We start from the raw sequence: 24,194 nt of genomic DNA on the forward strand, positions 1-24,194 counted from the left end.
GTTTCAAATAGCAATCGAGTGCCTACAACCCGCACAGCCTGGAGCCGAGAAGCGGCAAACCCGACCCGCCCACAGCTGCGGGCCGCCCCGCACAGCCCGGCTGAGGAACGAGGCGAAGCGGGGCGCGCATGAAGCAGCCCCCCCCGCAGCCCCCGGGCCGCCGCCGAGCGCCCGGTACCGCCCCCCGGGAGCACCGCCCCGCTCCGCTCCCGGGCGTCCCCGCGGCGGCCGAGGGGAACGCGGGGCCCGGGGGTTGCGGAGGCCCCGGGGGTGCGGAGCGGCCGCCGCCCCCACCGGCCGCGGCGGACGGAAGAGGAAGTGGCGCCGCTCCGGGAGCCGGCGGGGAAAGGCTCCGTGGCGGGCGTGCGGAGCCCGAGCCCAGCCGAGGCGCTTCCCCGAGCGGCTGAGGAAGATGAGGGCCGCCGCGCTGCTGTGGGCCGCGCTGTGGGGCCTGCTGCTCCCGCCGGTAAGGGGCCGCGGTGTCCTGGCCGCAGGAGGTAGCGGGGCCCAGCTCCCGGGCCGCCCTGGGCCTCCCCCGGGCGGGTGGCGGGGGGACCTGCCGGGCCGCTCGTGCTCCCTCTCCCCTGCCGGCCGCGGGGCTCCCGCTGCCCGGTTATCCCCCGGGATCCGTTCCCTGGAGGAGCCCGACCGGAGCCTGACCGCCCCAGCACGGCCCGCGGAGCTCTTGGCTTCTCCGAGCGGGCTGTTGCGTGTCCCGGCCTCCGAGCACCGCAGGGGCAGCGGCCTGGCTCCGGGCTGTGTCCCGGGGCAGCTCCAGGCCTGCCTGGGGCAAGGGCCCCCGCCTTGGAGGGTTTCGGTAACAAATCTCCCGAGTGCCTGCCTGGGTAAACACCCATGTTGTTTCCAGAGGTATTTAAATGAGGCAGCTGGGGAAGCTCGAGGTGTGTGTCCCCGCCCCGGCTTTTGGCTGGCTCGATTCAAGTGCCATTTTGGTTCCCGTGTGGGAAATCTTTGCAGCTTCTCTGCGCACAGGTGTCTGTTGCTGTGGGAATCCCGCAGGTTGTCTTCTGCCTCATGGAGTAGTGAAACGGGGGAGTCAGAAACCTAATCTGCTTAAGCAGTATGAAGGGCATATCTGCATTAAATGCTGCTCCACTGAGCATGTTTTGTTGTTGAGTTACTTTTGTTTGGTTGTTTTTAACGAATTTTTTGCCTTGTTGTTTTGGTAAGGTGGGATGCAGGGTAGGAAATAGTCACTGGATGTGCTCGGTGGTGCACAGCACAGGTTGTTAGTGCTGTGAGAATGCCTTTGGGTAAAGTAGCTTTTGTGTCTCTACAAAGTGCCTGTTTGTGAGGCCCATGTCGCTGTTGTCAGTTGTGTGAGGGTTTTCTGAAGGGTGGCTTTGCCCCTCGGCCCAGTGGTTTGCTGTGTTGAGGTTGGAGCACTTGCCAGAGAAGACTGAAGCACAGAAGTCGTTGAGGACCTCAGCCTTCTCAATATCTTGTGTTGCTACCTCGCCTGTTTCCTTCAGGACCTTCTCCTTGGTTTGGTCTCTATGTCCCCTGGCTCATATAACTTCCAGTATTTTATGTGGTGGGGTGACCAGTGCACTCCAAAGCTCGACAGTAAATTGCAAAGCTTATATTCGTGCAGTGACAGGGGTGTTTTAGGAGCACTGAGTATTAGGAGACGGTATGAGACGTGTTCTCCCTATCAAAGATAAGGAATTATACAATAAAAGTTTAAAGGTGGTAAAGAAAGGAAATGTGATGAGGGAACCACCTGTCAAAAACAGGAGGACATTTGTTTGAAGGTGAGGGGCCACTGGCGATTGTCTGAACCTGAAAGATGATGGTGCCTCTTTAGTTAAGGACAGCTGCTACTCATCTACGCCACATGGGAGCATTTTTATTTGGAGCAAGTCAGCCTATGGAAACAGGTTCATATTTTCAGGAGCATTTTTGTGGACACATGCTTAGTCTTCTACTTAAGTAACAAGACTGAAAAACGTGCTCTGTAAGAAATTCTAACTTGGCATGTATTCTGAGAGTAAGATTTGTTTTGTATCGCTCAATGGCACAGCTGCCTGCAAGGTCTCGTACCCAAACTAGTAGCCTTTGCTATGAAAGGAGGATACTGAAACAATTAAAAAATAATAAAAGTGCAACAGGATTTCAGTGGGGATGTTCCAAGTGAGGTGTAGCATGTAGCATTTTTCTTCATTTTTAGCTTTTAAATGCTGTCTTTAGAGCTCAGCAACTGATATGTGAGAGTAATCGTCATGTTCTGATCCTCCCTTCCCCCACCTCGTGAGCAAGAGTTGTTTCCTGATTCATCCCCAAAGAAGGAAGGCTTGCCAAACAAAAGACACATGTAAAATAAGCAAGTAATCACTCCTTCTAGGTAGACTTACACATGTTTAGCATTAACACTTGATTTCTGGGACCTAGAAAACAGGTATTATTCCATTTCTTGAAGCAGAAAGAGCTTTTAATGAATGGAAATGTCATGGGTTTGCACCTCTTGGAAGTCTTTAAGCTAATGGCAAATTAAAAGCAATATACTTGTAGGTGAGTGTGCTTAAGAGGGAAGCTTGATAACTTCTGTGCTGATAAATTGTGGAACAATTTATTTTAGCTGGTAGCTGAGGAACGGTTGTATGTTAAACAGTTAATGTGCTCAGGCCCTTTGACACAGTTCTCCCAGCAGATGTTCGTGCACTATGGGCAATAGAATGGATTCCTCTGAAGAAGGTTTTTTGCTATTCAAACCAGGCAGACATAAACCTCTGAAACAATATAATCACATGTTCTTTTCTCTCTAGATCTCTCTTGCTGTAGAATACTGATACGTTAGCCTGAGGAGAAATGCTGCTGAAGCACTGTTAATGATTAGCATTGTACATCTGACAGATATTTGGGCTACCCTCTCTTATCAATGCCCTTTTCTGGCTCAGTGTTCTTTGAGACAAACTTGGCATTTGCAAAATACATGTTTTTTTAATCTATTGGTACTTCCCCAGCATTGAGGCCAGTTTTTCTCCCAGGAAAAAAATTGAAATAAGATAATCTGCCAGTCGTCTTAAGGTGACACTTCTTTGAGATACAAATGATGTGTATTTGTTTTCACTAGTTTGCGGCTGTAGCTACATCTAATTCTTAGTCTGTTCATTTATCCACTTAAATACCTGACCTTTAGTAGTGTACTCATGCTTGGCGGGAAGGTATATATTGCTAAAATTGTCAGAAGTTGTAAAATTCGTATGTATTAATAAATAACAGAAATCATACTAAGTGAGAGACTCTGAAAATAATCTTAAGAGACACCAGTATTCCTTAACTATACAGATTCTTCCTAGTTGTGTACTAGTCTCTGTGCTTACTATTATTTGGTAAAAAAAAAAATACAGGAATTGCCATATAATACCTTTATTAGTAGAGGAAATTCTAGAGTCTGCAAGGAGGGAAAGATTTCAGTCCACTTTTCCATGTACTGTTTTAGCTGCTTCCTGTCTAAACTTTTAGACACGGGTTTTTTAAGTATAAGGTACAGAATCTGAAATAATTTGCTTGGATTTCTCGATGTTTTTTGCTACAGTGACGTGAACTATAAACATAACAAATACATTGTGTTTGAACTGAGAAGTAGCAGTATACAGTGACTAGATTTCTGTCCTCTCAAGCTACACGTTCCTGATGGAATGCGTCATACAAAATAAATTTATTTAATTCCTTTTCTCCTAACAGTTTTTAGAAGAATATTTGTGTACTGGTATTCTGAACTTTGTTTAATGCAGAACACCCTGATTTGTTGCAGGTAACTGCAGATGAGGGGATCCTGCATGCTTCTGGAAGTGGTGAACCTCCAGTAACAAAGGATTACTGCATGATTTACAATTCTAGTTGGGTATCTCTTCCAAAGAGCCTGGACAATGCTGTAAGTAGTTTATAATGGTATTCCTTAAGCAAACTAGAATGTGGAATGAGTAACTGCTCTTCAAAATTCTGAGTTCAATAGGTGCTATATTGAATATTTACTTTTTTGGGTCATGTTCCCATCCTGTGTCATTACTGTGTGTAGTTGTGACCCCCCCTATCCCCTAGATCTCTGTGGGGAGTATTTCTGTACTTCAAAACACTTCTGAAGCTTACAAAGGCTTGGAACCAATTTTAAATATATTTACAAATTAATCTGATCTTGTTAATTTTTTATTCAGATGTTGTTATTATGTCCAAGATTTAGATTTGGGAGTAAAATTTCTATTTCTTTGTTTACAAAAATGTTGTAAACTTGTGAAAGAGATTTCTGATATTGGTTCCTCAGTTATATCTTCTGTTCAGTTGTCTTGAAAACATGGTGGAATAGGAGATTATCTGGAAGGTATCACAATCCATATTATCTGAGAGTGTTCCTTGGAGCCAAACTAGAGTGTCAGGCAGAAACAAATTTTCTTTAGGTGCTCTTCATATAAAGAGGAAATACTTGGTATTTGGAAGTGATCAGGACACTCCTCTCTCTTCCCTCCTGTCATTCATTAGCAGGTTAACTCAATGTAAAACAGAGTAAAAATAATTTGTATGTCCCGAACATCTTTGCTGTGCTACTTTGGCCACTGAGATGTCTTGACTAAAGAAAACTGACAATAATTTTAAAATAATTGGAAATATGAATTGAACTTTGAAATACGGATAGAAATATTTGTTCAAAATTATTTTGCAATAACTGGTATGTTATCAGGCTCACTGTTTTTGACCAAGTGTTGTACTTCAGAATTCTGGTTATGTTGCATCTATTGGAGCTCCTGTGGCTTGGGATGCCGGGGAATACCACAGAGGGTACACTGGCTTCCCCAGAACCACAGGCTGTGATTTTTCCTATATAACCAGTTTCTTATGTTTAAATTATAGCAACATTCCTAAGAGGTTGTATTTAGAGACACGTATATCAGCTATAAGCTGCTATAAATGTCCCTCACTGTTGCAGGCTGCAGAAACTGCTCTGATTTTATATTCCTGAATTAATGATTCCTTTCCGTTATGCCTCTTTCTGGCAAACCTCAAATTAGGGAGCATAGTAACGTAGCCTTCTAGATTAGTCTACAGTATTAAATTTCCTGCTTTCATCACATTCCTCTTCTCCCTCTTCACTTTGCAGACTTTTAGCACTCTGGAAAACCTGACTTCTACAGTACTCTGCAATTATTCTGAAGTTCCTTCTGGCTTAATGAAGGACAAAGCCGTTGTAGTGATGATAGGAAACTGCACTTTTTTGGAGAAAGCAAGAATTGCACAAAGTTCGGGTGCTAAAATGCTGTTGATTGCCAGTAAATCTAGGCTGGTAAGTTCCAACATACAGTTTTCTTGTGTAGTGAAATAGTGTCTTATCTGTTTGGTCTGATGCTGTTGTGCAGGGTTAGCTGAGAGGAGCCTCAGCAGTGGAGGACCCTGGCAATGCATGGGACTCCAGCATGGGTCACTCACTGTCCCCACAGGGTGCTGTGCTGGCACCAGTGCTCTCCCTGAGGCCAAGCTAGCTCTGTGTTTATCATCTAAAAGTATTTACAGCTGAATTGTATTTTTAGTCTGTTCCTGGTATCTCTAATCATGTTTCTGAATGCAAATGCTTGTCTTTATCATTCCCTAATTTTAGTGTAGTCTGAATTCCCTGTAATCTTAGGCAACATTTTTACACGCATGTGACAAAAATAACCTAGAAAAATGTAATCCAAAATTGGAGATAAAAAAAGGCATTTTGAGATATGCTTACAAATACTTCTGTTGCTTTTTTTGTTCTCTATTACAGCTGCAACATGTATATATAAATATCTGAGATTTAGGAATTAGCATGATTATCATTAAAAGTTAATCCTGTTTTAAACGCATAGAGAGTAAAAATGGTTTTGATTATAACTTGTCATACTAAAAACCCATGACATTAATGAATGCAAGTAGTATCACCTGTTTTGATTTAAGTACATCTGTCTTCATTAATCTCTTGGAAACAGTGATGATGAGGTCTCTCTTTATTTTTTATTTATTTTTTTTTTCTTCCTACAAATACACTGACATTTATAGATGTGCAGGATCCCTGAATTGTTCTGGTTGGAAAAGACCTTTAAGGTCATAGAGCCCAACCGTTAACCTAACTACAGAGTCCAGTGCTGAACATATTCCTAAGGACTGTATCTACACATCTTTTTTTTAAATTTAATTTAAAGGATAATCTGCTTTTAGGGATCTAACCTGTTTTGCAAATAGACTCGGCATGCTTACCAGTGACACTTCTCTTTTAGTCTCCTCTTTCAGATAACAAGACTGATTTTGAAGATGTGACGCTTCCAGTTGCTCTTATAAGATACAATGACATAGTAGATATGCAGCTGGTAAGTAATATAACTTCAGCATGTTATGGTTTGTATAAACCTAGTTTTTTTAACAAATAAAGAAGATGAATTTGAGGTCAGATGTGGATGTCTGCCTGATCTGAATACACATAGATACTGCTTTCAGTTTCATAGATGAGGGTATTAAGTTGTGAAAGTGCTAGTCTTCCTAATTCAGGTTAATTTGAGAGAATGATTAATAAGAAGACTAAGACTGGGTAATATAATAGCTGGAGGGAGGGTAATCTTGGAAGTCTCCTGCTAAACAAGATAAGCAGCCTTCCAGTAGACTTGTATACAATTGCAGATGCCTGACATCCTTCAAGAGCTATAGCCTGAAAGGGCTGTTCCTTTAGCATGGAATAGTCAAGCCAGTGTGTAGTGGCATCTTTCAGACAAGCAGTACCTTTTCAGGCTGGATCTTGAGGAAGGTGAGAGGGTTTTTTTTTCTCTTTGCCAGATTATGAGCTCTTTGTACAGCATGACAGCATCTGTTACAGAGTGGTTAGGTGGCAGAGTTTGAGTTTCTGCTGTTGAGTTCATGGTGAGATGCCAAGTGTGTGTCGTTAATATGTGGCAGCTGTGATATCTCTTCATAAGCAGGGGAGTTTGTTTTGTGGGTATTTGGATGTTTTTTTCCTTGACATTTAGTATTAGGATACAGAATATTGCAGAGGGTTTTAAAGAAAATAGTATCTTTTCTTGGTGTCGCTTTTCCTGTTGTCGTTTTGCTGTTCTGTTTCTGTTTAGTGTTAAATAGCTTTGCTAGGCAGGAGTTGCACTGCACATGTTTTTCTGTGACTAGCAGAGGCTAGTGCTAATCTGTGTAGTCTTAGCTTCTGGTTTTGAATGTGTGAGTTTACTTCACCATTTCTGCTCTTAATCTTCAGAGCTGCCATGGGAGGTTGTCCTAGGTAAGTATGCAAACTGACACTGTGCCTAGATGTTTAGGACTTTGGTTGTTTACTGTCTTTTCCTACTGAAGATTGGTTCTTGCGAAGCATTGACATGACTGAAGCTTTGTGATGACTGTCCTCAGTCTGCCATAGTCTTGGTGAATATTGTGTTTTGGTTTGGGTTGTCCACTGTCTTGAAATTTGTTCCTTCAAGTAAGATAATTGCTTAGTTGAGTGGTTTTAAGATAAGCCCTACTAACATGGAAGGGAAACAGGGCAAGGTTAGATCCCTAATTTGTTCTGAATCTTCTCTGCACCACTATATTGCATAATGCTGCTTGGGGTAGTGTCATGTAGAATCACTTCTACATAGCTACAATAGTTCACCAGAGTAACTTCACCAGTATATTAGTGTGCCAGATGATGTCTTATACTGCTGTTGAATCAAATAATTCAGTTTTGTCTTATAATGAGGTTGCCTTCATAAAACTAGTGAGGAACACAGCCTAGACTACGAGTGATGATGTAGTTTTGCCCAAGTCTTCTGTTGTGTCACTGGCAGCTGTTGTTTTGAATGGTATGTGCTGCTTAGAAGCTGGCAGCCATTGTACTCTTCCTACTACAGTTTTATTTCTATTTAAACTCTTTGAGGCTTCTAACTTTCTTCTTTTGTGTAGAAGAGAGAGACAGCACCAGTCTGAGGATAGCTAGTTTGTCTAAGCATTCTTTCTGCTTTTTTCTTAGAAAGCTTAGTCTCTCTTAGCTTTCACCATTTGAGTCAGGTTTTTTATGAGTCTTGAATAGCAGAGTGCAACAAACCTGGTAAGTGAACTCTTGCAGAGTTATCTGACGATCCTAGAGCTCCCTGTGGTGGGGAGTGTAGGTGAAAAGCAGGAAATCGTGATGTGCATCTTGTTGGAAAATAAGCAATATAATTTCTTTGGTGTTCTTATGAACCAACTTGTATGTTATTTTTCAGACACTTGGAAAAGAAGTTAATGTCACTCTGTACTCGCCACCTTTGCCGGAGTTTGATTACAGCATGGTTGTCATCTTCCTAATTGCTGTGTTCACAGTGGCACTGGGAGGCTACTGGAGTGGAGTAGCAGAACTGTAAGTTTGTTAAACAGAACTTATGTTTTGTGAACTACAAATTTGGTGAAAGCTGTCACTGTGATTAGTGAGAAATTATGTTCTTTTAGGTTGGTAGTTAAAAAATTAGAAGTAGGTGAATTAGCTGCTTTGCCATGAAATACTTGAGCATAGCAACCTTTGAAAAATCACCATAGGTCTTTCAGGAACCTTGAGTAGTAGATTGTAAAAGTCCCTGAGAGATTGTGCAGCTTTTGGGAGGAGGAATGTGTTAACATTTTGACAAATGACCAAATACTTTATAACTAGCATCATAATACTCCAATATCCATGGTAGAAAGTAGGTATTTTAATGACAATTTAAAAGTCTGGCGATCCAAGAGGTACATACATAGTTGTATACAATGTCTGCATTGGCAGGGACCTGTACAGCTGCTTCATCCCAGTGGCTGGGCAGCACCCTCTGGCATGTCTCTGCACCAGGCTTCTGTCACAAGGAGCACTGAGAATTGTGATTTGGTTGTGTCTGGGTGGCTCCAGATAGTTAAAGTCCAACCAGGCTAATCTGCTTCGGCTTTGTGTGTTATCTGGTAGAGCAACAGAGCCAGGGGCAAGAGCAGCTCTAGGACTAGGCAGGGGCAAGGAGGCAGCAGCAGCTCCTGTGCAGGGAAGGGAGGGAGTGGAAGTGTAGAATGTGGCAAATGCAGGGAAATAAGGGGTAGTAGGGGCTTTTGCACTGTGCTTGAGGGGTGTGCAGCTTTTTTTAGTCAAGTGAAGCACACTGGATGCACAGAGCTGTTTTTAGTCTGGGGTTAAATTGGATATAGTTGGCCTTTCAGAGCTTGGTGTTATTCTGCAGTGTTTCTTGGATGTCTGTACACTGAATGGGCTTCCCGTTCTAGTGCTGTGCTCCCTAGAACAACAGGGAGTGGATTGTGTGTGGTAACAGCATCTTCCTCTCTCCCACTACTTATGCAAATCTAGTGATTTTAAAGAGATGAAAGACATAGAAGGAGAGGGATGTCTGTGTTTCTTCTTTTAAAGGTTGGCTCTGATTATGCTTCTTTTTTACCCTGCAGTGCTACGGGGTGTGGCTGCACTGAATGCTAAAATAACAAAATGTGATGCTGTCTCCCATATTGAAAAATACCTAGATGTAATTACATTAAACTTCTTAAAGTGCACTTTCATAAATCTAGGGTGAGCTTTTTTTTTTTTTTAAAAAAAGCTGCTTATTCAAAGCATGTCCTCTGAGGAGGTGATTCATCTAACAAAGTGCCTTACTCCTGTGGGTTTTCCTCTTTTGAAGGTAGCTGTTTCAGTGCTGAATTCAGCATTTTGTAGGTGGGTCGTGGGATTGGTCAGGAACATGCTATCTGATGGGCAGGTTGCACCAGTGTCTGTAATAAGGAGTAGTAGGGCTATCTGCTCAAAGAACAAACACAACAATTTGAGTCTCCTTATTTTGCATGGTGAGGTATAAATATGGAGTATGTGTGGACACAAATCTTGCTCTCAGTGAAAATCCCCAATTACACCCCCTCTCTTAAACTTAGTCTGTAATTATGAGGTGTAAGGGTAAAAGAGCTAGTATTAACTAGTTTGATTCTGCTAACATGAATGGGTTTTGCAGACACTTAACGTCTACAGTTGAGGTTTTTTATAACAGTGTGTGAAATCCATTATTTTTATTTATCAGATATTTAGCCCAAGAAATTCTGTAGTCAGAGGTGAGACACTAACAGAGTTGAGTGTATGCATCCTGAAAAGGAGTTTTAAGAGTTTTGATATGGATTACTGCTTTTCCTCACATGGATTATTGCTTTGGTTCGGGCTACTTGTTAAAGTTGGCAATCACCACACAACTGGAAAGCCTGGCATTTAAAATCTTTTCTTCGTGATCTATGTTAGGTCAGAAGTGTGTATCTCCATTAAAAAATGGAGAAAAAGTTAAACAATAAGCATACCATTTCTGTGTGTTTGTAAGTCAAATAATGGTATGAAGGATTAGACAGAATATCTTTATAACCAATAATTTTGGTCATAGTAAACCGTTTTAATAATCTTGTCATCTGAAGTAAATGTGTTTCTCGTTTTCTTAAAACAGTGAGAATTTGAAAGCAGTAGCAAGTCCTGGGGAGAGAGAAGCAAGACAGAAGAAGGAAGAAAATGTTACTTTCACCCCTGTAACAGTTATCTTGTTTGTTGTCATCTGTTGTGTCATGCTGGTCTTACTGTATTTCTTCTACAGATGGTTAGGTAAGAAACAGTGGATCATCTCATTTGACTTAATTTTCTGCATGATTTTATTAGGTGTCCAAGGCTGAAAAGCTAGACTTCTGAACTAAAATTAATGCATTTTTTAAATTGTTTTCTCCATGTAGGAGTTGATGGTTGAAAAGATGTAGTTGCTACTTAAAAAAGGAGAGAAGCTTTCTTCTGCACTTTTACAGAGTCTGCCTTGACAGTACTTATCCTGAGTAGTGTGCAGAAGAGGTGGCTGGCTAGTAAAAAAAGTGTACCGTGTACATCAACATTCTTGGGAGGCTGGCAGTGATAACATAGTAGTGTTTAGAGTGAAAGCTTTTGTTAGGTATTGCTACACTGCCATTGAGTTTGTGGTTGCAGTGCCCTAATTAAAGAACTGGCTTAAATGACATGACCATACTGGAATGAACTCAAGCATACTAGCAACAAGCTAAGTTCTTGCATTATGCAATTCCATTAAAATACAGTTTCTGAAGTGTTGGTCGATATTTTTTCTTGCTCTCAAGTCATGCAACCAAAAAATGTACGCTGCTTTAAATCACACTTTTTAGTAGAAACAATGTAACTTTAATTCTGAAAGCTTCTAAATTCACTTTTTTTTTTTTAGAATTTGTTATGAATTAACCTTCTGCTTCTGAAAAAGAAACTTCGCCATCCTGACTTTTGATTTTGGGTAGCTTTTGTTATCTTGACTAATGGCAATGCTACCTTTACTAAACTTGTCCCACTAAAAGACTGATGAACCTCTTAATGTGATCAAAAGGTTTAAGTTTAAAATGTCCCCTGTTTACTGTGAGATGTTTCAGGTGAGATTTAGGAAGAGGTGAAGAAAGAGGCCTCTTAAAGGAGGAAGGGGAATGAGTAACAAATTAGGGGGAGGAAGAAATGTGAATAGTTCAAAGAAAATACCTAATAGCTTTTTTCCTCAGAAGCCATAGTTCTGTGTGCTTTGGAGCAGACATATATGAAACTGCTTGAGGTAAAGAAGCTGTTACCATGGTATGACATGCTCTCCCATGGAAAAATCTCTAATTAAAACCAAACAACCAAAAAAACATCACTTTGATGTGTCACTACTATAGTGTGTGAATGTAAGTCCTAATGTCAGTACTTGGAGTTAAGATCAATTCAGTAACTGAAATACAGGGGAGGGAGTGTTTCCAGCAAAGCCAGTTGCAAGGCTGAGCTCTGTGGTAGTGTTCTCTGCATCTCTTGTTGTAAGTCTTCAGGCATTAATGCTGCATTGTTTCCTCAAAATCTGAGGTTCCCTAAACAGCTGGCTTCTTGCTGTTTTCAGAGGAACCTGTTATGCAAAGTTTCTTGTTTTGCTTGTTGTGGGTTTGACAGATCATAATGGTGCCCTGTCTTGGTGACAGCTATAAAATCCACCTTTCTTGCCTGTTTGTTTGTGGGGATTTTTGTTTTTGTTGTTTTCTAAGTAATCTCCTTATATATATATATCAGAGTTGTTTTCTAGCCAGACCTTCACTACCAAAAAACCCCCAACCTTAAGTAGCGAACAGCTGGTTTTATTGTCCATATTTCAGGGTGCTTAACATAGGTCAGAATACACAGTATACTATGAATTTGAACATGTAATTTAGATTTTTTTCCTTACCAGGTGTTTCCTAACTACATAGAAATTTTTGGAAGGGATAGTGTTTAGTATCTTACAGTGCCACCTAAATCATTAGTCAGATCTTTTATGCATAAGCAGGCAAAGGGATGAAAGGGAGAATTTGAAGTGAGGAGTATTACCAGAAGCTGAGAAAGCTGGTGGTTGTAAAATAGCACTTTGGTTTTAGCCATAACCAAATAAAAGTTTTTGAAAGCAGTAACGGTTTACATACTTCTTCTTAAAGAAAACAAATGAAAAGTAATTACAAATAGTTTTAATTTTTTTTAATTAAAAAACTTAAGTCTTTGCTTGATGAGAACTCTTACCATGGCAGAGACACTCAGAATTCAGCACTTCCTGTAACCAGCTGACTGTAGCCTCCAATGAGTGTATTGAGCTGTGCTATAACTATTAGCAGTTTATATCAAATACATGTTATTGTGTTTGATTCCTGCTTGTTATTCTTTTTATTGTATTTTGTCACTGATTCCCATCTTCCACTCTTTTTATTTAGTGTATGTTATAATATCAGTCTTCTGCTTGGCATCTGCAACGAGTCTGTACAACTGTCTTGCAGCATTAATAGGACAAATACCATTTGGGCGGTGCAGGTATTGTACAGTTTTCAATATTAGAAATGTAAGGTTTCTTTTGGGTGTTTTCTGGTTGCTACTCAAGGTAGTGTGAAGACAGTAGAACAGTTTGACAAGTTTTAACTCCTTGTGAAGGCAACACAGTGCTGGAGTCATTCATGTTACAAGTTAGTAGTTACAGTCTTAAGTAGTGTGTTACCAGTGTCCAGAAAACCTCTTCTTACTGCTCTGAGTTAAATACCCTGCAGCTGTGAGTGAATATGGGAATGTCCCCATTTTCCTCCACACAGAATCACAAAATAATTCTGCTTGGAAAAGACCTTGAAGATCATTAAGTTCGCTTTAAAAAGCCCTAATGTTTAATGCAACAAATGGTTCTTTTCCCCAAAAGAATATTGCTTATAAGCTTAGAAGCCTAAGATTATGTTTGCTTGTTACTTGGTAGAGGGTATTAGTGCCAGGTGATCCAGTCATCACTGGCCATCACAGCCCAGCTTGGCTAACCATCTGTGGGCATGTTTTTGATGCAGCCCAGAGGAGGACTGGTACTGCAGTTGCAAGAATGCCACCTGCGTCCAGATGGAACAAACTGGCAGAGGAGAAGCTCTTGGGATGAGAACACTTTGTCAGCTTAAGGACCTGTGATAGCACAGGCATGTGTGTTAGCTGTTGCAGGTGTTCCTTTTTAACTCAATTATTTTATTTTAGGATTACGTGTGGCAACAAAAACATTGAAGTCAGGCTTATTTTTCTTGCTGCGTTCTGCACAGCAGCAGCTGTTGTCTGGGCAGTGTTTCGAAATGAAGATAGGTAAGTGATGCATCCTGACTTAAAAGAATAATATGAAAAACCATCATTAATGAACTTCCCTCATATAACATCCTGGAGTACAGCATCCTTCTGAACTCCAGTGCAGATTGAAAGAAAGTCATGAAAGTATTTATGAAGTTTAACAAGCATGGGAATAATAGAGAACAAAGCAATACAAATGAACTCTGTGGTAATTTGAAGTTACAAAAAATTATGAAAATGAGGAGGAACTGGCTTGATTGCTAATGATTGCCACAGAAGAAAAAAAAGGACAAAAATGGCACATTGGAACTATTCTTCCTATGGCCCGGTGGAAGCACAGGACCACAAATGCACAAAACTTGCAGTGCAGTCCTAAGCAGCATCTTGAGCTATATGTTAAGTAGTGAGCAACAATACAAGTGAACACCAAGGCCTTGTTATGGCCTCTGTTTAACTGCTTTTCTCTATAGTACACTGATGAAGAACAGTAACCTGTTTATGATCAGGGACTAGTGGAAACTGACCACCTTGAAAGTAGCATTTTTGTGGGTTTGGTAGCAGTACTTCCTAAGAACTAATTTCTTGCTTTCCAATCCATTTTGCCATCTTGCTATTTCCAGCAAAATCTTAAATGACTATTGCACTTACATTCTGCTGGTAGCTTGAATAATATGTAAAATGTGTTCTTATTTTTAGGTGGGCTTGGATATTGCAAGACATTTTGGGAGTTGCTTTCTGCCTAAACTTTATTAAAACACTGAAAATGCCCAACTTTAAGGTACTGTAACTTGCTTAACTTAAGAAAGAGTTCTAATGCCATTAAGCTAAGTTTAGCTTCAGGAAGTAGGTTTTCAGCACTCAATAAATACATATATTTTTAAAAATCCTTACCATTTAAAAATACTTATTAAAATAAAGTAATCCTCTTTCTAAATGTTACTTCAGAATAAAAACATGGGGCTTACATGGGGGAAGTTTGTCTTCCTTCTGCTTTTGTATTAGTTTTTTAATTTTTTTAGCATGATGGTACAGCACTGACACCAGAATCTAGCTATGCAGTCCTTGAAAACTTGTGATACTATCTTCTTTTTTTGCCAGTCCTGCGTGATACTTCTTGGCCTTCTCCTTCTGTATGATGTGTTTTTTGTCTTCATAACACCATTTATCACAAAGGTATGTCTGTGACTTTATCTTTAAAACAAAGATGTTATCTGGTAATTGGGGCAGTATTTTTGTCAAACAGATCAGTGTTTTCAGTACTCTTGATGCAGGAATGCTGACTTCCTTTTCTTTTTCCTCATTTAAGACAGCTGGGGCCTAGATAGTCATCTTGTGTGGGCTGTAGAGCATAATGCCTGTTTAGGTGCCACAATTTTGTTAAATTACTAAGTTTTCATCAGTCACATGGCCAAAAGTAAGCTGGCCTGAATTGTGTGGCAGTGTGATGATGAGAGGTTCAGTGTCTTCCAGTTTTCTTCCTTCTTTTTTTGCTTTTAACACCCATATGTTGCTACTTGCAATGATACTTTCTGCAGTGCTCATTTGCAGTGTAGTATGAACTGAATGCAAACATACCTTCTTTTATTTTGAAGGAGAAAGCTCATGGAAGAAAAAGCTGACACATTTTTATCTAAAATTCTAGCTACATCTAGTGGATTTGTTGTCTGTGGTTTTTTTAAGTTATTTTAGGCTGGACTACATGTTTTTAATGCAACACAGTACTTGATAATACTGTAGAATACTAGTGCATTCCTTTTAATATTCAGAATCTGTCCAATCCTGGATTGTACAATGAGGTACAAACAGGTTTTGTAAATGTCGTAGGAATGTTTTGTTATATTAAACCACTAACTTTTGAAAAATAACCTCAATTTCAGAATGGGGCAAGTATAATGGTTGAAGTTGCAGCTGGTCCTTTTGGAAACAGTGAAAAGGTATGAACAGTTGTTTCAATATGTGCAACATAAAAATACTGACACTGCGTAGCTAATTCATAGTGTGCTTTTTGGCATAACTTTCTTACAAAATATAGCCGGCTTCTGCTGTTTTCTTTTAAGTATTAAATACCTGTTGACTTGGGTTTGATCCTAGAATGATGGAAACTTGGTGGAAGTCCCTACTGAACGCTCAGCTCCCCATGAGAAAGTAAGGATTGTATTTCAGATACTGGATTTTTAAATGATTCCCTCTGAAAGACTATTCTTTTGGGGAAAACCTGACTATCCAAATTTCTCTTCAGGGCCTGGATATCATTGATCAATACACTATAGTTAGGTTAATAATCCAGACTTGTCGTTCCCATTATATGGTTAAATGTGTTAACTTTTTTTTTTGGTGTGTGCGTATTTTTTGTAAATCTGAAATTCCAGCTCACCTGTTGCCTTAAACTTTATCAAATCTCTTTGTTGGTTTCTCACTTTTACTTTAGGTTCTAACTATTTTGAAGTTCTGCATTGACAAAAAATTAATTATATTTAAAATGTTTATTAATTTAAGCAAACAAGAAAAAAAAAATCCAAACCACCTAAAGCATCCTGATTAGATTTATGTGGGCTTCTGAAATACTGTTTTACAGTTACCTGTGGTTATTAGAGTGCCTAGACTTGAATACTCTGCATCGACACTGTGTGACATGCCATTTTCACTGTTGGGTTTTGGAGACATTATTGTCCCAGGTGAGTAAAATTCCAATATTTTTGGCAGTTATAACATTATTAAATATATTTGGTTTGATTCGCAACTGACTTCTATTAGAATTTATTCTACAAAGTAATTTGCCTTGATTTGTCAGTGCAGAATACAACAAAAGCCACAATATAAGAAAGCTTAGTATGTTAGAGAACACTTAAATAGTGAAGGGTTTTTGCTTTTCTGTTGCACTGTATTGTGTTAGTGAAAGTTACACAGCAAAATCCAGTTGCCAGTATTAATTAAATCCCATTGAAATAGCACAGAAAGCAAGTAATTCTGTGACTTCACAGTATTTTTGTATCCTATACTGTCTCATTAGAGGTGAGGTAACAGAAAATATATTACCAAGTTTTTTCATCATTCTTAGAAAAGCTGAATTTTGCCTTAGTTGGAGTTTTGAGCAAATTTAAGTCAAGCACGCAGCACCTTCTCGTGACCAGCACACAGGCAAAATCACTGATTGTTAAAAGCCAGCATTAAAATCCTATTGAAGAAAAGTATTAAAACTGGGTTTTTACTCTTCTATATTAGAAAACTGAAAATAGTGCAATATATTTACCTCGTGTTAGAAACCAAAACCTTTTAATACAAAGAGGACTTGGCACATAGTTCCATTATGGTTTTGATTTTCAAGACTGACTGCAGGATTTCTTAAACTGGTTCTTGGCTTTCCAGAAATAAATAGGGAGAAGATAACACACAGCAATGGGAAGTCCTTCTATAAATTCTTTTAATGCTGCTTTGATTCGGAGGATTGGGGAGAAAAAAAATAATGGCAAAATATTTCATTAATCCTTTTATTTTTCCCTTTAAGGACTTCTGGTTGCCTATTGTCGAAGATTTGATGTTCAAACACGTTCACCTTCTGTATACTACATTTCCTGTACAATAGGTAAATAATGGAATATTTCAGCAGTGTTAATCTTCATCTTAGCTTTTTTTAAATGGCAGAACTAGATAGTTTTCTTCAGGTTCAATGTTGTCAAGAATCTCTTTACAATCTCATTTTAATGTGTCCGTCCATATTTAAGGTGGGTATTCGTTATGGCAGTCAGAGCCACCTACTGTCCTCTATATGTCAATTATACTCAAAAGGAAGATATTACTTAAAAAAAAATATTTCTGGCTTACTAAATGAGTAACTTAATTTTAAAATTCACCTGTTCTTGATTGTTTGTGTATGAATATCTTTTTATAGCTTATGCTGTTGGTATGGTGCTGACCTTCGTTGTTTTGGCATTAATGAAGATGGGACAACCTGCCCTTCTCTATCTTGTGCCATGTACACTCATTACTAGCTCACTGGTTGCTTGGAGGCGTAAGGAGATGAAGAAGTTTTGGAAAGGAAGCAGTTACCAGGTAGGCTGGATGTCTTGAGTGTTTTGTTGTTAATACCTTGGAGTATATGCTTCTCTAAGGACTTGGTAACATCACCTGCAATCCAGTTTTTTCTAATCTGTTATCTTCTGGAACTAATAAGGAAAAATAGTCCTTGTTCTTAGAAAATCCTAGTCTGGTAGTTGAAATGGCAGAACAAAGCTTAAGGGAGATGAAATAGCTGGTTCAGCACTCATGGGAAAAAGTAATTTGTTGTCTATTTTCTTTGAAACATTTTTTTTATGCTTTAACATTCCTCAGTGAGGTATGACATGAGTCACTGAATTGAGCATTCAGATTCCAATCTGCGCTAGTCCTGTATTAAGAGACAGTTCAGAAAGGTTGGTGATCAACTAGAATTTTACAAAGTTTCCACATATCACTGGTGTCCTGCATATTCAGGATAATACAGAGCATTCAGCAACAGGGTAGCGGGGTGGCTACTTAACTGTTTCTGTCGCACTGCCCTGGGCACACTGCCTTGGCTGTCTGCATTTCCCCTTTGGTTATGTCTAACAACACCCAGGAATTGCTGTCCTTTAAAATTCCATCACCTCTGCCTGTTGACATGCTCACATTTCCCCTGGTCTGACTTGCTGTAGTAGCCGAGTGTGCCAGTAGCCCTTGTGAGCTGGCGTTTCTCATAAGACAGACCAGTCTTGAGATTACTGTAAATCTTGTTTGAGCCCTGAAGTCCAATATTGTTTGAATTCAGAAACTATGGCCTGTATCTAGGCTGTGTTGAACTCGGCTCAGAAAATGGATAGTCTGTTGCAGTGGCAGGAGGGTGATGTGAAGTCAATGGTGGAAGGGAGCAACTCCTGCTTTTTCAACTTCTAGATTGCAGGTTTAAGTGGGTCAATGGAAATCAAGGTGGTAGTAATCCTTGTAAAACTGCAGGCATGCAGCTCCTATCATATTATCAGCTAACTGCTACCTTTTGTAGATATCACTAACATGCTATACCTGCTTCAGGAATGTTGGCGAGGTATGAAATTTCTTGAGAGACCTACAGCTTTAAGTAGATACCCTGCCTTTTTGTCTACAGAAAAAACACTTTTTTTCCTATGTCCAGTGAACAGAAATGTTCCTCTAGGTCAGAATAAGGTTCTTAACATGCGTTTGTATATAAATGGTGACTGTTTGCTATCCTAAAATGAACAGTATTGCATATATGAAGCCCAGGAACTCTGGGTTGAGTTTTGAGTAAGATTGGCCTAAGTAAATCTGGCAGCTCTCTTTAGTGACAAAAAATTCTTGCACTTCTCATAGCAGAGCTCATACTTGAAAGAATTATGTTGCCATAGTAGTTATTTCATGTCCTTTCAACTGGTTTCTTGAAGGATTAAAACTGCTCTGAACTTCAGCTTGTTTTGAGGTCACATGACTTCATTTCTGGCACAATTGAAAATGTTGATTTCCACCATCCCTGAGTTAAACTTGTCTAGGATTTGAACACCTCTGTAACTTTACTAACTCCTGTTTTTCTGTAACTTCCTGAAGAACTTTTTCTATATTTGTTGTGGGTTTTGTTTGTTTGTTTGTTTTTGTTTTGTTTTTTTCCAGAGGATGTTATTCAGGTTGCACTCTCAGAATGCTGCAGTGTTGATCTTTCTTTAATATTGTCCTCCTCACATAAAGCTGTATTTTGAACTGTCCTTACTGAACTTACAAACATGCTAAAAGAAAATACACACGCCTCCCCCCCCCTCAAGAATCCCCTCTGCACCTCCAAGCCCAGGATTGAAATCTCCAGCTTGCAGTTGACATTCTGAGTTGGAAAGATACAAAAAGGTGACAGAAGACTCTTTTTTGCTACAACAATGGTAATTTGGACTGGAGCAGAGCTGACCCATTGACAAGGGTGACCAGACTTCTGTAGAGGTTTGGTTTGTCCTCATGGGAACAGAGAAACCTTGCAGACTTGTTAGAGCACAGTGTCCTGAGAATAGTGGTAGAAGACTATGTCAGGTGACTAAGCTTCATGAATGCTACTATTTGTTTATACTCTATTAGTTAGCTTTTTTGAGTTTTGGAGTTTTCTGGGTTTTGTTGCATATGACTTTAATAATGGAATGAATTTTGTTTAGGTATCGGACTCCTCCAGGACGCCTTTGCTACAAGGTGTGATTATGGCCTTCTTTTAATGCAAATTTATTAATTATCTTATTATTTCTTTTTTCTCTTTTTTCCCCTCTGCATCCTCTTTCCATTCTTTTTTGCATCTATCTTTTTAATTGTTCTGAGTAGTTCAGCAGAAGAGGGTAGAAATGAAGACAAGCTATAAATTTGTTTTTATGCTTGAGTGTGGGGTTTTTTATTTCCTTAAAGGAAAACAGGAAAACTTTCTATAAGGTACCAATGGGCCCATGGTTCTTAAGCCTGAAGGCAGGTTTTGTATGCCTCTCTATAAGTTCCCAGATCCCTAAGAATGTCTTCAGATATTTAGAACTGATGTTAGTTCCTCTGCTTTTACCTATATGGAAGTCCTTCATGTGATGCAAGCTTTCAAATGTCAACTTCTTCCAGAATTTAAGCATTTAAATATAATGTTGAATTACAGTCATCAGTCTAGAGTTACATATCCATTTACAAAGTGTAGTTTGTCTGCCCTATACACTGAAGATAATTTAAGGTGGTAAACTCTGCCTGTGTCTTAAATTCTGAATTAAAAAGTGCTTTTCTCATTAGCTTCTTCTGATAAAGAGTGTCTTAACAATTTAAGTCTCATTAAAAAGCCTTAGTAATAAAGAAATTAGATACAAACCCAAGAAGAGGTTGGGAAGTGGGAAGGGTTGAGTGCAAATTAAAATCAGATGGCCAGACTGTATTTTTGTAGCTTGAAAATTCTTCTGTCCTGCTGTGTGCACTCAAGTTCTTGGATAAGGTTGAAGAAAAAAAAAATATCAGTTTTTCAGTTTCTACTTTATGCATATGCAGTCTTAAATTCTAGTTATGCTGCATGTGGCTTTTTATGGGGTAGCCTTGAGCTGTAATGATTTGCTGCACAGAATCCATTTTAACTATTCACTGAAGCACAGGGATTTCTAAAGAGAGTGATGTAAGATCATTATGCAGCAGGAAAACTATGACATAGTGGCTATCACAGAAACGTGGTGGGGTACCTCACACAACTGGAGAGCCACAGTTGATGGCTACCAGCTCTTCAGGAGAGACAGACAAGGAAGGAGAGGTGATGGGGGTGGCCCTGTATATTAGGAATTGTTACTAATGTGTAGAACTGGACTTTTCCTGTGTGATGTACTCTAGGTGACCCTGCTCCGGCAGGGGGGTTGGACTAGATGATCTTTCGAGGTCCCTTCCAACCCCTAGGATTCTATGATTCTATGATTCTATGAAATGATAACAAGGTAGAGTGTATTTGGATCAGGATTAGGGGCAAGGCCAGTAAGGCTGATATTGCTGTGGAAGTCTGCTACAGGCCTCCCAACCAGGGCAGTGAGGAGGATGAATTGTTCTATAAATACCTGGGTGAAATCTTGTGGTTGTTTGCCCTTGTTCTTGTGGGGGACTTCAGCTTCCCTGATGTCTGTTAGAACTACAACATGGCAGAGAGGGAACAGTCCCAGAGGTTCTGGGAATGTGTCAAAAGTAATTTCCTGACACAGCTGGCAAGGTGCCCTGCTAGACCTGCTCTTTGTGATCAGGGAGGGGCTGGTAGGAGATGTACGGTTGGAGGCTGCCTTGGGCACAGCAACCACAGATTGATACGAGTTCTGTATTCTTAAGAGATGCCAGGAGGGGGGGGGGCAGCAAAACTGCTGTAGATGTGGTGTTTCAGGAGATAGTTTAGTGGTTAGGGGTTGTAGGGGGGATGGTTGGACTTGATGATCTTGAAGATCATTTCCAACCGTGATGATTCTGTCTTGTCAATTTAATAGGGAAACATTTTGCAAAATGCTTACTGAAGCTATCTTCTGTGTGCCAGCTGTTAGCTGAGCTTCCCTAGGATGGAGGAAGGTAGATGGCATTACTTGATGTAACATGGTACTGTGTGGGAGTGTTTTGTTGTTGTGTTTTCCCGGAAATTGGCTTCAATCCTCATTTGAAATGATGGTTTTACTTCTGTAATTGTAGGGAGTGTTTTGTTTTGGGTGACTTTTGATGTGGTTTTTTGGTCGCAGTGCAGGAGGAAAGTTCTAGATTTACTGAAATAACTGTAATACTGTCATTAGCACAAGAGCTTGGTATTCACTGCTGGACTGTGGGTGCTATTGCTGTAACTAGTGCTATTGCTGTAACTCAGTTCTTAAGGCAGGCACTAGTCTTGCTAATACACTTAATTCTTACTATCTGAATTCTGACACATGAAGGGAGGGACGTGAAAGACCTTTTCTGGTTTTAGTCAGATTGATACTGTGGCCATGAGGCTCTCCTAAGTGTTACCTAAGTCCCAGTAACTTGTTTTTGCCTTGGAACTGTCATCTCAAATTACTGCGCAGCATGTTGGTGTGTCTGGATTGGGAAACAGCTTGTTTAAGCAAGCCTGCTTTTAGTGAGGTATTTTTGTATACCTTGCAATAAGAAGGTACAGCACAGAGGTGGGTCGTGGCTACAACAGAAGAGAGCATTTAATGGAGCCACTCTTTGCCCTATACATAGATTTGTACCACGCTAAAATGCGTATGACACAAGTGTTGGACCCTGACTTTGTTTTGCTAAGAGTTCTGCAGTAGGTGCTAGTAAGACAAAAAAGCAAACATGTCCTCATTGTATGGACATCTGCCCAGCTGAGAACCCACGTGGTGAGCAGCTGTTGTACAGAAAGACAGGGAGTCTTTTTACTACTAGGCAGGATGTGCCCCTATGGAAGAATGTACGTAGGCTTTTCTACATTTTGATGCTGAAAGCATTTTGCCCATGTCCTCATAATCTTGCCATGCTGGACATAGGAGCTCCTTGATGGGTTCTGGTTTTCAGCATTAATTTTACTACTTCCTTATCTTCTGTGTCTGGTTGTCAGCTATCAAAACTGTCCAGTCCCTGGCTTCTTGTTAATTATGCTTAATTCTGAAGCTTTCAAACTGATGGGTCTCAGTTTGTCATGCTAACAAAGGTATTACCTCTGTAATTTATTCAATGGCTTGTTCCAGGGAAGAGACTGGAGCCTTCATTGCCCTCTAGCACTACAGCAGTGGATAGGAAAACTGGCTGTTGCTTAGCCAGGAAAAATCCAGTGTTGTCTTGGGCTATTCAGGTGGCCTAATCACTTACATTAATAGTTAAGTGTAATCAGTCTATATAATAATAATCTCATTTTGATTCTCCTGTATTGCAGGCTGAGTTGGGGTTAATCAGGCTGGAGAAGAGAAGGCTCCAGGGAGACCTTATAGTGGCTTTCCAAGTACCTGAAGGGGCTACAGGAAAGCTGGGGAGGAACTTCTCACAAGGGCATGGAGTGATAGGACAAGTTTCAAACAGGAAGATGGTAGATTTAGATGAGATATTAAGTAAAAATTCCTTACTGTGAGGGTGGTGAGACACTGGAACAGGTTGCCCAGGAAAGCTGTGGATGCAACATCCACAGGCCAGGCTGGATGGGCCTTGGAACAACCTGGTTTGGTGGAAAGTTTCCGTGTCTACGGCAGTGGGTTAAGGTCCCTTCCAACCTAAACCATTCCATGATTATCTGACTTTACAATTCTATTTCCTTTATCCTTTTTAAATAAAAGGAAAACTTAATAAGACATTTTGCCAATACAGTTAGTTTTTACTAACTGTAGATGTAGCCATAGTCTTTACAGTCACAAAAAGAGAAGGCTAGTCTTTTCTATTCAAGCTATTGGTTGCTACCTGTAAATGTTAGGTATGAGCCTAGGTTCTATTTCCAGTTCTGCAAAGCTTGTCTTTGACATATTTGCATAATACCAATAGGGGTTTTTGTTTTCTGTATTTAATAACTGAGACACTTTTGACTTGTAAGTTTAATTTCTTGTAGAGGACTTGGATCCTTGGTTGGAGAATGCTTTTGTAGTGGGAAGCATTAGCTAAGAGCTACGATTATTTGCCCTGAATGCTTTTCTTATCTATAGAGGACTTCCTATCTGTATGCTGCTAAAATACACTCTAACACGTTTAATTATATTTCCTAGCTAACAAATACTTTGGACCAATGGGGAAAAGCAGTATTTCTTCACAAAGTACCTCTATCTTTTTTCTTTCTTTTCACATTAAGATGATGGAACACCTGGATTACACAGGAAATGAAGAAAGCTCAGCATCAGCCAGCGAACAGCATGGAGGACAATAACATGTAGGATCCTGATTTAAAATAGTATTAGAATTTTCTACAAATTAATTGCAGTAAAATTGGTGAAGCTTTACAATAGAGTATTTCCTACTCTGTGTAAAAGGGTTTTTTACTCCCGCACCTATATTTTTATGGAAAATATTGTTTAACATAAAAGTAATCAAAATACAAGACTTGCATTTTTACAGCCAAACCACAGCTAGTAAAACAGTGCCTTATGTCAATTTAAATAAAAGGATATTTTCTATGCAA

At 39.9% G+C, this 24,194-nt stretch overlaps 1 protein-coding gene across 4 annotated transcripts; it reads left to right on the forward strand.

Annotated features, from left to right (window-relative positions):
• The first annotated feature begins 118 nt into the window (after positions 1-118).
• SPPL2A (signal peptide peptidase like 2A) lies at positions 119-24,194 on the forward strand. 4 transcript variants are annotated; one of them, XM_051628035.1, is made up of 17 exons: positions 119-466; positions 3,779-3,898; positions 5,117-5,299; positions 6,255-6,344; positions 8,220-8,353; positions 10,440-10,591; positions 12,733-12,829; positions 13,520-13,621; positions 14,300-14,381; positions 14,702-14,776; positions 15,481-15,537; positions 15,695-15,748; positions 16,179-16,278; positions 17,109-17,186; positions 17,493-17,653; positions 19,762-19,795; positions 23,868-24,194. In XM_051628035.1, the coding sequence occupies exons 1-17, from the start codon at positions 413-415 to the stop codon at positions 23,897-23,899; spliced, it is 1,605 nt and encodes a 534-aa protein (XP_051483995.1). In that variant the 5' UTR covers positions 119-412; the 3' UTR covers positions 23,900-24,194. The 4 variants fall into 4 exon arrangements, with proteins under 4 accessions (XP_051483995.1, XP_051483994.1, XP_051483998.1 ...); XM_051628034.1 differs by lacking the exon at positions 19,762-19,795 and having other exon boundaries at positions 168-466; XM_051628038.1 differs by lacking the exon at positions 15,695-15,748 and having other exon boundaries at positions 168-466.

This window comes from Apus apus, chromosome 10, assembly GCF_020740795.1.
Source record: "Apus apus isolate bApuApu2 chromosome 10, bApuApu2.pri.cur, whole genome shotgun sequence".
Taxonomy (NCBI): Eukaryota; Metazoa; Chordata; class Aves; order Apodiformes; family Apodidae; genus Apus; species Apus apus.

Coding starts and splice junctions, on each gene's coding strand:
- SPPL2A (XM_051628034.1), top strand. CDS start 413: ATGAGGGCCGCCGCGCTGCTGTGGGCCGCGCTGTGGGGCCTGCTGCTC. Junction 6,345..8,219: donor ACATAGTAGATATGCAGCTG/GTAAGTAATATA, acceptor GTTATTTTTCAG/ACACTTGGAAAAGAAGTTAA. Junction 17,654..23,867: donor GGAAAGGAAGCAGTTACCAG/GTAGGCTGGATG, acceptor TTTCACATTAAG/ATGATGGAACACCTGGATTA.